The following is a 13384-nucleotide window of genomic DNA, read 5'->3' on the forward strand; positions in this document are numbered from 1 at the left end:
GTGTTGTTAAAAGGAAAGGCCATGTAACACAGTGGTAAAAATGCCCCTGTGCCAACTTTTTGCAATGTGTGGCTGCCATTAAATTCGAAGTTAATGATTATTTGCAAAACAAAATTAAGTTTCTCAGTTCCAACATTAAATATCTTGTCTTTGCAGTCTATTCAATTGAATATAAGTTTAAAAGGATTTGCAAATCATAGTATTCTGTTTTTATTTACGATTTACGGAACGTGCCAACTTCTCTGGTTTTGGGTTTTGTACATATACTAAGCCTAAAAAACAACAACAAATCTGCAACAGAGGGAAGCCACACATTTCAAAGCATGATGTAGGGAATATATGAAATATAGTCACGTGTCTAATGCTGATAACATGTCACGATTACACTTTTGTCTTTTCTCTGACAAGGGGTCGCCACTGGCTTAGTTTTTACACCAGATGCCAATTGCGTGTTAACACTAAAATTGTTATTTTACAAATGAACACATAAATCAACAAACAATTTAATTAACAGCACTGAAGAAAATAAATGTAAAGTTTATTTGGAAGAACGAGTAACACAAATAGGTAAACAAATACAACATGGTAAATGGGTTGTACTTGATAAGTGCTTTTCTCCCTTTTTTTTAAGGAACTCAAAGCGCTTTGACACTATTTCCACATTCACCCATTCACACACACACATTCACACACTGATGGCGGGAGCTGCCATGCACGGCGCTAACCAGGCCCATCAGGAGCAAGGGTGAAGTGTCTTGCTCAAGGACTAGGATGGTAGAAGGTGGGGATTGAACCAGTAACCCTCAACCCAGCATGTCTAAAGTATTTCAATGATTATATTCTATAGTAAAGTCTAACTTTAGGAAGCAGGGATGAGCAACAAATGCTATTTGTTTAGTGTTGAAGGTAGTTTAAAATAAATATTTACAATATAACGATGGAATCAGAGAATTGTGATACATTTTATTGTTATAGTTTTCTTTATACAGTTAATTTCCTCGGGATGCAAATGGCCTCTATGTTTATTCCTCAAAATTGTTGGGAAATGCCTTTGAGGCCGACCAACATCGTAGCCTTAAATGTCCTTTTGTGTTTCAATGATGCACAGTAGAATGTTATCTTTCTTGCCGGGCAGTATTTTCAGACCCAAACCATAGACACATCCTGTAAATGTATAATAGTGTTTACATTATCTACATTATTGAGGCATTTAAAAGCTGCACACGGTGCTCCGTGCTCCCCTTCCAGATGTTTGCAGCTCCACATATGTTGCTGTGCCGCACACAGCTGTGTCACTGCATCACACAGCAGGTACACCTACTTATAATGCCTGACTTGGTGTTCATGCTTTAGCTGCTCTGAGTCAGTGGTGGTGCATCGTAAATTAGGCTACACCTGCCTAAAGAACGGTGTTCATCATGTTTCATTAGGTCAGTTTTCACCCTCGATTGCTATAATAAACAAGAGTGGTTGTTTTTCAACAGAAGTGCATGCCCTTCTGTAACATTTTTCTATATGTGCAATTGAATTGACCTAATGAATGTTTCTTAGTAGGGGTTAGAACAGGGGTGTCAAATAGGTTTTATCCAGTCCACGGGATGAGTTTGCCAAGTATAAGAAATAACCTGAAATGTTTGAATGAAAGAAACTGCAGTTCTAAATGTGTCCACTGGATGTGGCAATAGCAGTTACCGTATTTTTCGGAGTATAAGGCGCACCGGCGTATAAGTCGCACCTGCCGAAACTGCATAATAAAGAAGGAAAAAAACATATAAGTCGCACTGGAGTATAAGTCGCATTTTTTGGGGACATTTATTTGATAAAACCCAACACCAAGAATAGACAATTGAAAAGCAATTTAAAATAAATAAAGAATAGTGAACAACAGGCTGAATAAGTGTACGTTATATGATGCATAAATAACCAACTGAGAACGTGCCTGGTATGTTAACGTAACATATTATGGTAGGAGTCATTCAAATAACTATAACATATAGAACATGCTATACGTTTACCAAACAATCTGTCACTCCTAATCGCTAAATCCCGTGAAATCTTATACGTCTAATCTATTACGTGAATGAGCTAAATAATATTATTTGATATTTTACGGTAATGTGTTAATACCGTATTTTTCGGACTATAAGTCGCAATTTTTTTCATAGTTTGGCCGGGCTCCAGTGCGACTTATATATGTTTTTTTCCTTTTTTATTATGCATTTTCGGCAGGTGCGACTTATACTCCTGTGCGACTTATACTCCGAAAAATACAGTAATTTCACACAAGTCATTCCTGAGTATAAGTCGCACCCCCGGCCAAACTATGAAAAAAACTGCGACTTATAGTCCGAAAAATACGGTATTTGTATCTTTGTAGATGATGTTACATATGTAAAAAATAAACCACATGTTAGTGCACCAGTCGAGGAAAATGATCAAACTACATAAATAACATCCCGTAATTTGATTTTGATGTATTTTTTTTTATCTTGATAGATTGAAAATGAACACCAATGAGTTGACAGATGAACATTATCACATCATTTATTCAGAAAATATAAATACGGTAACGACAAATAAAGATAGAATACTTCTAACCGCAACATGTAAGTGTAAAAAAAAAAAACAACAACATTATGTTTGTAAATTTTCAGAATTTGCTTGTTCTATTTTTAAACAAAGAAAAAGGATCTGAAGTTTTCTTTATTTTTACGTTATTGTGCCGTGATTTTACCAGTCCGGCCGACTTGGGAGTACATTTTTCTCCATGTGGCCTCCGATCTAAAACATTTATTCAATCTCTTTCCAAACCATTGCATCAGCATGGTGCACTTTTGTTAACAGACACAACTCGTATCATTCATATTGTTTTACTCTCATAGGAAGCATTACACAGTCACATATAGACTTTCTATATTTTCCACCTCATTATGTAACTCTCCATGGCTTATATCTGCACATTTTGGGGGACCTATGCTGTACTTACAAACTCAAAGCTTTGCCTTTATAGGAGACATTTGTTTTCAATGAAAACAAAGAGAGGTGCTTCAGGCTCCCCTCAGTCCAAAAAATATTTGCTAACACAAAAAAAGGAGGCACAACACAACAGGAGATCTGACAACTTTGCTCAGTTCAATGTGTGGTTTGGTATAGTTTTGGAGTTTGCTATTCTGCAGCTGTAACACAGTTTTCAATGTGCTATCCATATTTGTGTTTTGTGGTTGTTGTTTTTTTTAAATCTGTGCCCCACACAGCAGCATCCATTCACTTTACATACCCACCACTAGGGGGCACACAGTAACTAATGATAAACGTGATTAGAGCGTCGCCACAGGGATGATGTCATTAACTTTAAAATGCTGCATAACACAGCATTCCCACTAAGCACACATTATAAACATTGGAATGATGCTCAAGTGGGCACCACAGTGTCACACCAATACGTGCTTTTTTTTTTTTGTTAGTGTTTTTATTATTTATCTTTGGCAAACAGATATGTTGATATTCCTAATTGGGCTTAGTAAAGGAAATGAATTCTGCATGATGCTATGGATTTTCAGCTAGGTCACAAAACATTTATGCAGCACTGCTTTACACAAGCACACGTCAGGTAAAATACTGATGAATATTGGTTCTAGTTTTAGAAAAGTGCACAAAAAGAGATATTTCTTTGTCAAGTTGGTTTTCTTCGAGCATGAATTCCAAAACTCTGTGCCGATAGAATGTTGTTGTTTTTTGCTCTGCCTTAGAATGTTGCTTTCCAGGGGGGAGGGGGTTTAATGGCCAGTGTCTAAACAATGGCGGACACAGGCCAGGGTGAGTCTTGCTGACTTCCATCCAAACTTTAAACACTCGAACAGCCTGCCCAGCTGATCCAGATTGGGTTGGTCAACAAGGCTTTATGGTACGCATGTTCTTTCCAGTTCAGAAACACATGGCGTGCTTTGTGGCTGCCATTTGGGGACCCTCTTGTTTGTCAATGGGTCCTATATTATCAGGCAAATGCTGACCTCGGCTTTACACCATATGGATGCTTACAATTTGCTTGCAATACTTAGACTCAAGGGAAATGACTTAGACTTCCTTTTATTGTCATTCAAATTTGAACTTTACAGTACAGATAAAACAACATTTTGTTGCATTAGCTCGTTGTAGTGCAGGATAAAAGAGCAATAAGGTGCAGATATAAATAAATAGATTACTGTACATATAAATATATTGTATTTTTGCATATGCATCTACGTTTATGGATGTATGTTATATTGTCTTTATATTCAAGCGAGTTAATCCGTTTTGAGGGGGGAATTGAGGGGATTATTATGATGCGTTTAAGAGTCTTATGGCCTGAGGGAAGAAGCTGTTACAGAACCTGGAGTTGCTGCTATGGAGGCTGCGGAACCTCTTTCTAGAGTCCAGCAGTGAAAACAGTCCTTGGTGGGGGTGGGAGGAGTCTCTGCAGATTGTCTAAGCCCTGGTCAGAAAGTGGCTTTTTGCGATTTCCTGGACAGGAGGAAGAGGAGTCCTGATGATCTTTTCCGCCGTTCAAATAAGTTTTACTGAGAGGAAACTTTGTGTGCTTTGTACGTGGTAATACTTTCTTAAAGTAATGTTGAAGTACGTGGGTAAATAAAAGTGGTTGTTCCCTTCTTTTCATCATGTCCATATTGAAAGCAGAATCGGAGAGGTGTTGGGGAAACAGAAATCAGAGTTTAAGCAGACAGCTCCAATTCCTGCAATACTCTCAGACTCCAGTGATTCGCTGTGTGCACGCTGCCTATTTGCATAGCCACTCTTGCCTCTTGCATCCAAACTGGCTGCTGAGGCTCCACTCCCCTCCCTCCCGCCTCTCCTCCTCCTCCTCTTTTTCTCCTTCCCCACCTCTCTCCCTGAGTCCTCTCGCGCACATCTTCTGGAAGGGCGCTGTTGATGCTACCCGTGTTGCGAGAGTGTGTTTCCTGCCCGGGGGTTTTTCTCTCTCCCAGGTGCTGCCGTCGCTTGTTTTTTCATTGAGAGCGCACGTCTCTAGATGGAAAGCGTCTGCGCTATCTGGCACACAAACCACAGGTGCACTTTTCCGACACATGCAAAAGAGACTGGGATTGTACCATGGTTTCATTCCTCCGGACATCCTTTGAAAGCACGGGAGTAGAAGAGCGGGGACAACTATTTGATTTGCTTTACTGAAGCCTTTTACTTTGCACAAACTCTCTTTTTTCCTGGAATATGAACTGTCCTGGTAGGAAGATGTTACTAATTTTGTGAGGGGGTTTTGCCAATGCTGTGAGGTTGTCCTATATTCCCGCTGTTGCTTGAGATTATGTTTTATGATACTTATTTACCTCTTCCGGTGCGGTTACGGATTTCCTAATTTAACAGACATCAGCAAGAGGCTCATTTTCACCTCCCAACACATTTGTCTCCCCTGGTGTCTGCTGTGTTCACTCACCGTGGATCTGTGCGAGAATCTCAGCACTCTCAGAATTGGCCAAGTGAGAAATATGGGGCTTTAAAGCTCACTGAAGTTCCATCTTTATTCTAAAGCCTCATCAAGCCACTCAGGAAAGATGCTTGGAGGCTGGAGGACACAGTTTACTCCCCTTGTACCCCTGGATGAGCCCCTACACCACAACTGGGCTTCACTCACCCACCTGGCTCTGTGGATCTCCGCCCTGGCTCTGGGCTGCGTGGCAGGGTCAGAACCAAGCACTGTGGAGAATCTCCACCACCTTCAAGTCTCCCATGGGAACAAACGTCAACACATTGTGCCTATTGCCATCCAAAGATCCCCTGCATCCCTAAGGGCTGGGCACAGTGAGTATTTGGACCAATCTATGCATATCATTACTCTTCAGACCATTTAGTCATTGCTGGGGAAAAAAATCAACTTCAACAAAGCCCAAATAGTACTCATGTGTGTCTTACATGGAGCTTTAAGCTTAGGTCCGTCATCCTCAGCAAAGTGTCCTCCGTGTCTCCATGTCCAAGATTAGCCATATCCCTTTCTCCAGATGCTTCACTGTGTCCAGATTAGACAGGATTAGAACATTGTGGTGCTCCATGTTGCCCAAGGGTGTTTGGAAGGGACAAACATGTATTTCTTCCAGCTCTGCAGGGCACTAAGCCTCCCCTACAGGCCAGCATTGCGCATACAGAGCTTTCTTCCCATATGGTCACATATCCTCCTGATAACCAGCGTCCTCTGCAGTGGACATTAATGTTTGGCATACCTGAGCTATTTTGTTTTATATTTGTAACCCTGACAAAGGAAAAAGACCAAGAACAAATGTCCAGTGCAGAAGATGTTGGTTCTCAGGAGGATATGTAACAGAGTACTGAGAGTTTTGCCACAGACCAGGACACATGCGTTGTTGAGTGACGTCATCACTGCTGACGTACTCTAATGCAGGGGTACCCAATTCTGATGTATGCTCCAGTGGGGTGGTACCTAACTAGTCTCCATGTACCACACTTCTACAGCATAATAATGCATCCAAATGAATACATTAGTTGAAATAACTATAACTGACCATCATACTGTATAACAGGGTTACTCAACTCAATTGTTTCCAGAAAGCTAAGGACCACAGGACCGGATTTATTCCTTCGCTATTACTGTTCTTATTTTGTATATTCCTGAGAACAAATATTCTGCAGTGGACATTTTAACTACATATGAAAGTAATAGTGAATACCACTATGGCTTTTTGCTGCTTTTAAGGACCTACTGCCTAAAAGCCTTTCAAAGACCTGACAACATTGTAGTGTTTTCAGAAACCTGCTACAGATGTGTTAGTCTCTTCCAAGTTGTTTTAATCAAACTCCGGTGCTGGTCTGGTGTCATTCCCAGGCCAATTTTCCCCCCTGGATCCCCTAGCTCAGGGGTGTCAAATTCATTTTAGCTCAGGGGCCGCATGGAGGAAAATCTGTGCACACCCGGGCCGGACTATTAAAATCATGGCATTGAAACAAAAAAATAATGACAACTTCAGATTGTTTTCTTTGTCTTTCTTTGGCCAAAAATAGAACAAACACATTCTGAAAATATTACAACAAAAATCTAGAAAAAAATACCCGGCAGCGGTAAGTTTAGATCCATGAAGGAAAGAAGAACGCAAATGAAAGTTTATAACTGAATACATTTACATATGCATAAAAATGTATTTTCTTTTGTATTATTTTTTTTAATGAATTAAGTCAAATTTTTCCAAAACATAATATAGAATGTGAGATATAACAGGATAATGCATACATGTATCTTTTGTTTTCAAAACGGTTAAAAAAAAAAGTGGGACCCCAAAAATTTAGTGTGGGACCCCATTTTTATCATAACATTCCTAGCGCCAACAATGATGGAGTATTGGTGCGTGCAAAACAGCAGCAGGTGGCTGTGGCCTGCGGGCCGGTTCTAATACTAATCAAATATCATCCCGGCGGCCATAGATAATTGATTTGCGGGCCGGATCTGGTCCGCGGACCTTGACTTTGACACCTCTGTCCTAGTTTAATAGCTAGGATTTATAAAACCCATTTAGACCACTATGTAGGCCCCAATATAGTATTTTGAAAGAGTTGTGGAGACTAATTAATGGGTCTTCGATGTTTTGTTTTGTTTTCAAAATCCAAGAGCTCCTCGGTTGTAAAGAGACAGCATTTGCCACAACTATACCATGTACACTTACTGTAACTATTATATATCCATCGATCTATCCATTTTTACCCCGCTTACCCCTGCCGTAGTTGATATTTCAATTCTGGGCCATGTCTTCAGATTGGAACTGAATCACATCTGAGTTCACTTGCAAGTGTATCAATACCAGCTAAGCTTCTTCCAAGCTACTCGTTTGTTGCACAGAAAGGCAAACTAAAGTGTTGGACCTCGGACTTCAAATTTAAATGTTCTTTATAGTAATTTTTTCAGTACATGCAACACATATATAAATACCTGCTAAGTGGCCTTGTGGTTAGAGTGTCCGCCCTGAGATTGGTAGGTCGTGAGTGCAAACCCCGGCCGAGTCATACCAAAGACTATAAAAATGGGACCCATTACCTCCCTGCTTGGCACTCAGCATCAAGGGTTGCAATTGGGGGTTAAATCACCAAAATGATTCCCGAGCGCAGTCACCGTTGCTGCTCAATGCTCCCCTCACCTCCCAGGGGGTGGAACAAGGGAATGGGTCAAATGCAGAGGGTAATTTCACCACATCTAGTGTCTGTTGACTATCAGTGGCACTTTTACTTTAACTTTAACATATGAAAGAATTTTGATACCTTTCGTCTCTCACCCTGTATTCCGGAGCAATTTCCCAACTTCAGGGAGAGTATGGCCGCTCCGTCCAAGCGGGCCGCCAAACAGTTTAAAAAACCAGAAAAGGAAATAATATTTCAAAGAGATGCCATGTTGTCTTTACAAAGTAGAAGCGCTTACAGTAAGAAGGGGATTTGTATGACCCCATCCGTCGCGGTTTACCTGACACGTGACGAATTGGGGGGGTGCACTATCCACTTTAGCCGCCAGATGGCAGTAGAGTGTTGACTATCTTAAAATGTGTTTTGTGGCAATTCAAATATTGACCACAGTGCCAGTTGCTATGTAGAGTGACGCTTTCCATTATTTTCAGTAGACTGTATTGCAAAATGATTAACGCCCCCACCATCCTGTCATGGGGGATCTACCCAGGAGTGTGGCCGTACGAATCCCTTTCCTACTGTGCAACTACGAAATACCGATTTCCAAATTAGCAGAACCATTGCGCAATTTTCGACCAACCGAAAATCGCAATCTTGATCAGGAGCTCTTTGGAAACTCTATTAGCTATAGAATTAGCTTGTAAACTTAATTCTTCAGACTTATAAACGCACAGATGGGGCGACTGATAGTCAATAAAAATAAAAACAAAAACATGCATTTATTTTTTTGTCTGTGGCCTGGTACCAGCTGGCACCAGAACTCAGTCTCACTATTTGGGGATCGCTGCTCCAAGGCTAGATTCTCGATAAGAAGTGATGGTATTTCAAGAGTTTTATTTGACAATGGGCTTGTAAAAATCAAGATACCATATCGGCAGAAATGATCAGTGTACGCAAGTGTGGCAGGATGTTTGCCAGCCTGTCGAGAAAACGAGAGAGGCAATTAGACGATTGACCTGTCTGGAGCAGCTCTCCCCGAAGATCCCGAGGGCAGATTTCATGACCTAATATTGTAGAATGTCCTCCTCGGCCATTATGAAGAACTCGCTAACACAGGCAGTGGAGATAGGCTCTCGCAGTAATGTGATTACATTCTAGTTCGATCAGCATGTGGAGGGTACATAAAAATGAAATGGAGGACATGATGTTCAGCACGCTACCTGGCTTCAGGACAAAGCCTGCTGTTGTCTTTGCTGTGATGCAAATTGCTTAATTTTCATCAGCGTTTCCTCCTCTCAGGGGTGTCCGTTTACTGTCTGCAATTAACTCGGAACATTTTTTTTTTTTTTAATAAAATGCTGTGCAAAAATCGTCGGTGAATTAACTTTTTCCCAGCAATCATTTAGACACTTTAAAAAGGTAACTAGAAGGACAAACACATTTAATGGTAAATGGGTTATACTTGTACAGCGCTTTTCTACCTTCAAGGTACTCAAAGCGCTTTGACACTATTTCCACATTCACCCATTCACACACTGATGGTGGGAGCTGCCATGCAAGGCCCTAACCACGACCCATCAGGAGCAAGGTTGAAGTGTCTTGCTCAAGGACACAACGGATGTGACGAGGTTGGTAGAAGGTGGGGATTGAATCAGGAACCCTCAGGTTGCTGGCACTGCTACTCTCCCAACCGCGCCACACCGTCCATTAGTCATTTAGAAGTGTTAAGCTAAAATAATTTATTTGAACTTGTTTGTCACTTTGGAACAGGGACTATTTCACTAGAGTTTGGTGATGGCATGAAAAAAGGGGCTAGTACATTACTGTTTAACTATTGCATTAATGTGGGGGTTCTTAAACATTTTTCACCACGTACCTCTTCAGAAAACTCTTGACTGGCCATCGTTTTCATTTTCAAGATAATGTTACTCATCTCACCATATGAAATATAACTTACTTCACCAGTTATTATGTGTGGAAGTCGCTTCCTAGCGGTCCCACTGACAGACACTTCACAGGATCCAAGCAGGTTTTAACAAAGTTTTAATGATCATATGTTTTATCAACAGTTTTGTTCTCCCAGAACGTGACTTTTCAGTCACGTCCGTATCCTCTCTCCCCCTCTGCTCCCGGCCGTTTACTGTTAAAGACAACAGATGATTAGACAACTTGTACCACCTGGGAAGTCTAATCATCTGCCAGCTGTGTCTCGCCGTCAGCACTGCCACACCCCCATCTGATGGTGCTCTGTCTTCAGCACCATGGACAGAGGCGGTGGCCTTTGCTCCTGGAGGCGCGCTGGTCACACTCTCCCTCCACATTATGTATTTATTTTTATTGTTATTACTTATGGAGTATATTGTGAATAAATTGAGAACAGGAAGTGAACAAAAGTTTTAGAAACTGCTACGTAAAGGAAAAGGGGTAGGATTAAATCAGCTCTGCTTCTTCCTATTCCTTTTTGAACATGTTGAATAGAGACACTGGCAATTGTGATGTATCATGCTGTATGCATGCATATTCAAAATAAACTCAAACTCAAGTCACACCATAAAGACCAACATTAAAATACAGTAGCATAGTAGGCCTAAATATCCATTAAAAACAAGACGGAGGTTTTATTTAACAAGTATATTTAATATCTGTGGCCACTATTACATTACAAAGAGTTTGAACCGTAACACTGTGTTTGAATATTTATTAAGTGATTATTTTGGCGTATCACCCAATGGAGCCTGCGTCCCACTACCACAGTTTGAGAATCGCATCTGCATTAAGGAACAGTACACCCACCCAATCCTAATGGCTGCACCTGTCTGTTTGCCATCCTCCATTAACCGGGAAGTAGTCTGCCAACTAACAGATGGACAAACACACACATTTTCTTTTGAAGTCACTACCAAGTGACAATCTAGGACTGTGTGTATTGTAAGTATTGCTATAACAACTTTTATAATAATAATATATTTATCCGATTATATTCCTTTGAAGCTGGTTAATCTGCATAAATGAAAGATCCTAATAAGGATGTAAACCTCCTCGGTTGTGATGACACAGTCTGAGCAACAAAAGCAGTACTTTCCCACCTAGGCCTTCAGTGATGTCCGACTTCAATGATTACCTCTCAAAATACCACGAGAGAGGCAATGGTCACCACATGGCCATGAGAAAGGAGCAGTCGTCATGGGGAGCGGTCGCATCTTTTTTCGCTCCCACGGTAGCGGTCGTTTGATTCCACACTTTCTCCTTTTTATATTGTGGATCACGGATTTGTATTTTAAACCACCTCGGATACTTCACCCTCTTGAAAATGAGATTCATGAACGCGAAATGGACAATCATAGTAATTTTTATCTCATTGACAATACATCGGCGAAGCACTTTAGCTTTGGAATCCATCCTATTTGGGTCCCACATCAACCTTAAGAAAGTCAATGACTTCACTATAAAAGTGGGTGACATTGTTATCGCCAGGAAGGATGAGGTCACCTATATAGGTTCCATTCTAGAGGCTAATCTTTCCTGTGATAAGATGGCAACCAAGTTAATCAAAAAGGTCAACCAACGAGCGAGATTTCTCTATAGAATCTCCTCTCTGGTCAACAAAAGCACCATGAGGATTCTGGCGGGAACTCTCATTCAACCCTTTTTCGATTACGCATGCACCTCCTGGTACCTTAGCACCTCCAAAACCCTCACATCTAGACTCCAAACATCCCAGAACAAGCTAGTCAGATTACTTCTAGACCTCCACCCCAGATCACACCTCACTCCTACCCACTTCTCCAAAGTGGGCTGGCTCTGGGTGGAGGACAGAGTAAAACAACTTGCACTGAGCCTAGTCTATAAAATCCGCTACACCTCCCTGATACCGAAATACATGTCAAACTACTTCCTTAACGTAAATGACCGCCATAACCACAACACCAGAGGGAGCTCCACTAACCACGTTATACCCAGATTCCGATCTAACAAAGGTCTGAACTCATTCTCTTTCTATGCCACATCAATATGGAATGCACTCCCAACAGGTGTAAAAGAAAGGGCATCTAAATCCTCCTTCAAAACCGCACTAAAAGAACACCTCCAGGCAACGTCAACCCTAAATTAACACCCTCCCTTCCTCATCATACCTCTTCGGATTGTAAATAATCAAATGTAAATAATCAAATGTAGACACTTTTTCTTATACTTTCTGATCTCTCTCTCTGTGTCCAATACTTGCTGTACATATCCTACCAAGTCAGTCCTTCACTGTTCCAATGTCCATTTCTCTGATGATGCAATTGTTGATGACTGAAGTGTTGATACCAACCAAACCTAATCCCCCCGCCCCTCTCTTCATATCCCACACCCCGGATTGTAAATAATGTAAATAATTCAATGTATATACTCTGATGATTATCTTGTGTGATGACTGTATTATGAAAATAGTATATATCTGTATCATGAATCAATTTAAGTGGACCCCGACTTAAACAAGTTGAAAAACTTATTCGGGTGTATCCATTTAGTGGTCAATTGTACGGAATATGTACTTCACTGTGCAATCTGCTAATAAAAGTTTCAATCAAACATGACCATTGCTGGAGAAATACTATACAGAAACACATTTACACACTACTGGGCATTGTACAAAACGGGTTATTTTCTGGGGCACTGAAAAATCAATAAACCCGCATCAGCAATTAAAACATATCTTATGTGGTACTGTCAAAATTAAAATTGCAAAAAACATATTAAACGTGAAAAAATAAAATATCTGAACTCACATTTCTTTGACAGCTGGGCTGGCTTCCGGGGTTGGCCGACATCATCTCACAAGATGTAGTTTGTCTTTAAATATCCTTCTTGAAAATGGCCTTGCAAATATATGCGTTGTCTTGTCTAATCATAAAAGATGCAGACGAGGCGTGTTGGCGGAGTTCTTAAAGTTTACTCCACAGCGTGCTCATCAAAAACATCCCGCTGCACGTCTACATTCAACAACCTAAACGGGGCTACTGCGCATGCTCTTCACTACTGTGGCATGCTGGGTAACGGAGTTCCTATGTTACCTAGCTCATGACATCACAATATATATCTGCCCTATGCCATCTAGAAGGCCTTACTGACAACAACTCGTGATCTGATCGGGTATCGCAACTGGCTGTCAAAGGTTTGTGTCCGTTCACTTACAGTGCACGGACGTCCACATTGTTGATTCTGAAGGCTCTAGGCAGATTTGGTACAGCATGGCAACATAAGCTTGCTGAAT

The 13384-nt window shown here is 40.9% G+C and overlaps 1 protein-coding gene across 23 annotated transcripts in view; it reads left to right on the top strand.

The window, feature by feature from the left end:
* The window catches only part of LOC133605783 (neurexin-1a-like), a 670433-nt gene that overhangs the window by 413021 nt on the left and 244028 nt on the right, over positions 1–13384 (top strand). For 2 of the 23 annotated variants that reach the window (XM_061959198.1, XM_061959205.1), the window contains exon 1: positions 4913–5811. The exons of 19 other annotated variants lie outside the window; for them this stretch is intronic. In XM_061959198.1, coding sequence (XP_061815182.1) covers positions 5565–5811 — 247 coding nt within the window. In that variant the 5' untranslated portion in view covers positions 4913–5564. Of the gene's footprint in view, positions 1–4912; positions 5812–13384 lie in introns of those variants that run through there. 2 more of the 23 variants (XM_061959216.1, XM_061959227.1) reach the window with 1 other exon arrangement.

The sequence above is a fragment of the Nerophis lumbriciformis genome, linkage group LG02, assembly GCF_033978685.3.
Source record: "Nerophis lumbriciformis linkage group LG02, RoL_Nlum_v2.1, whole genome shotgun sequence".
NCBI lineage: Eukaryota > Metazoa > Chordata > Actinopteri > Syngnathiformes > Syngnathidae > Nerophis > Nerophis lumbriciformis.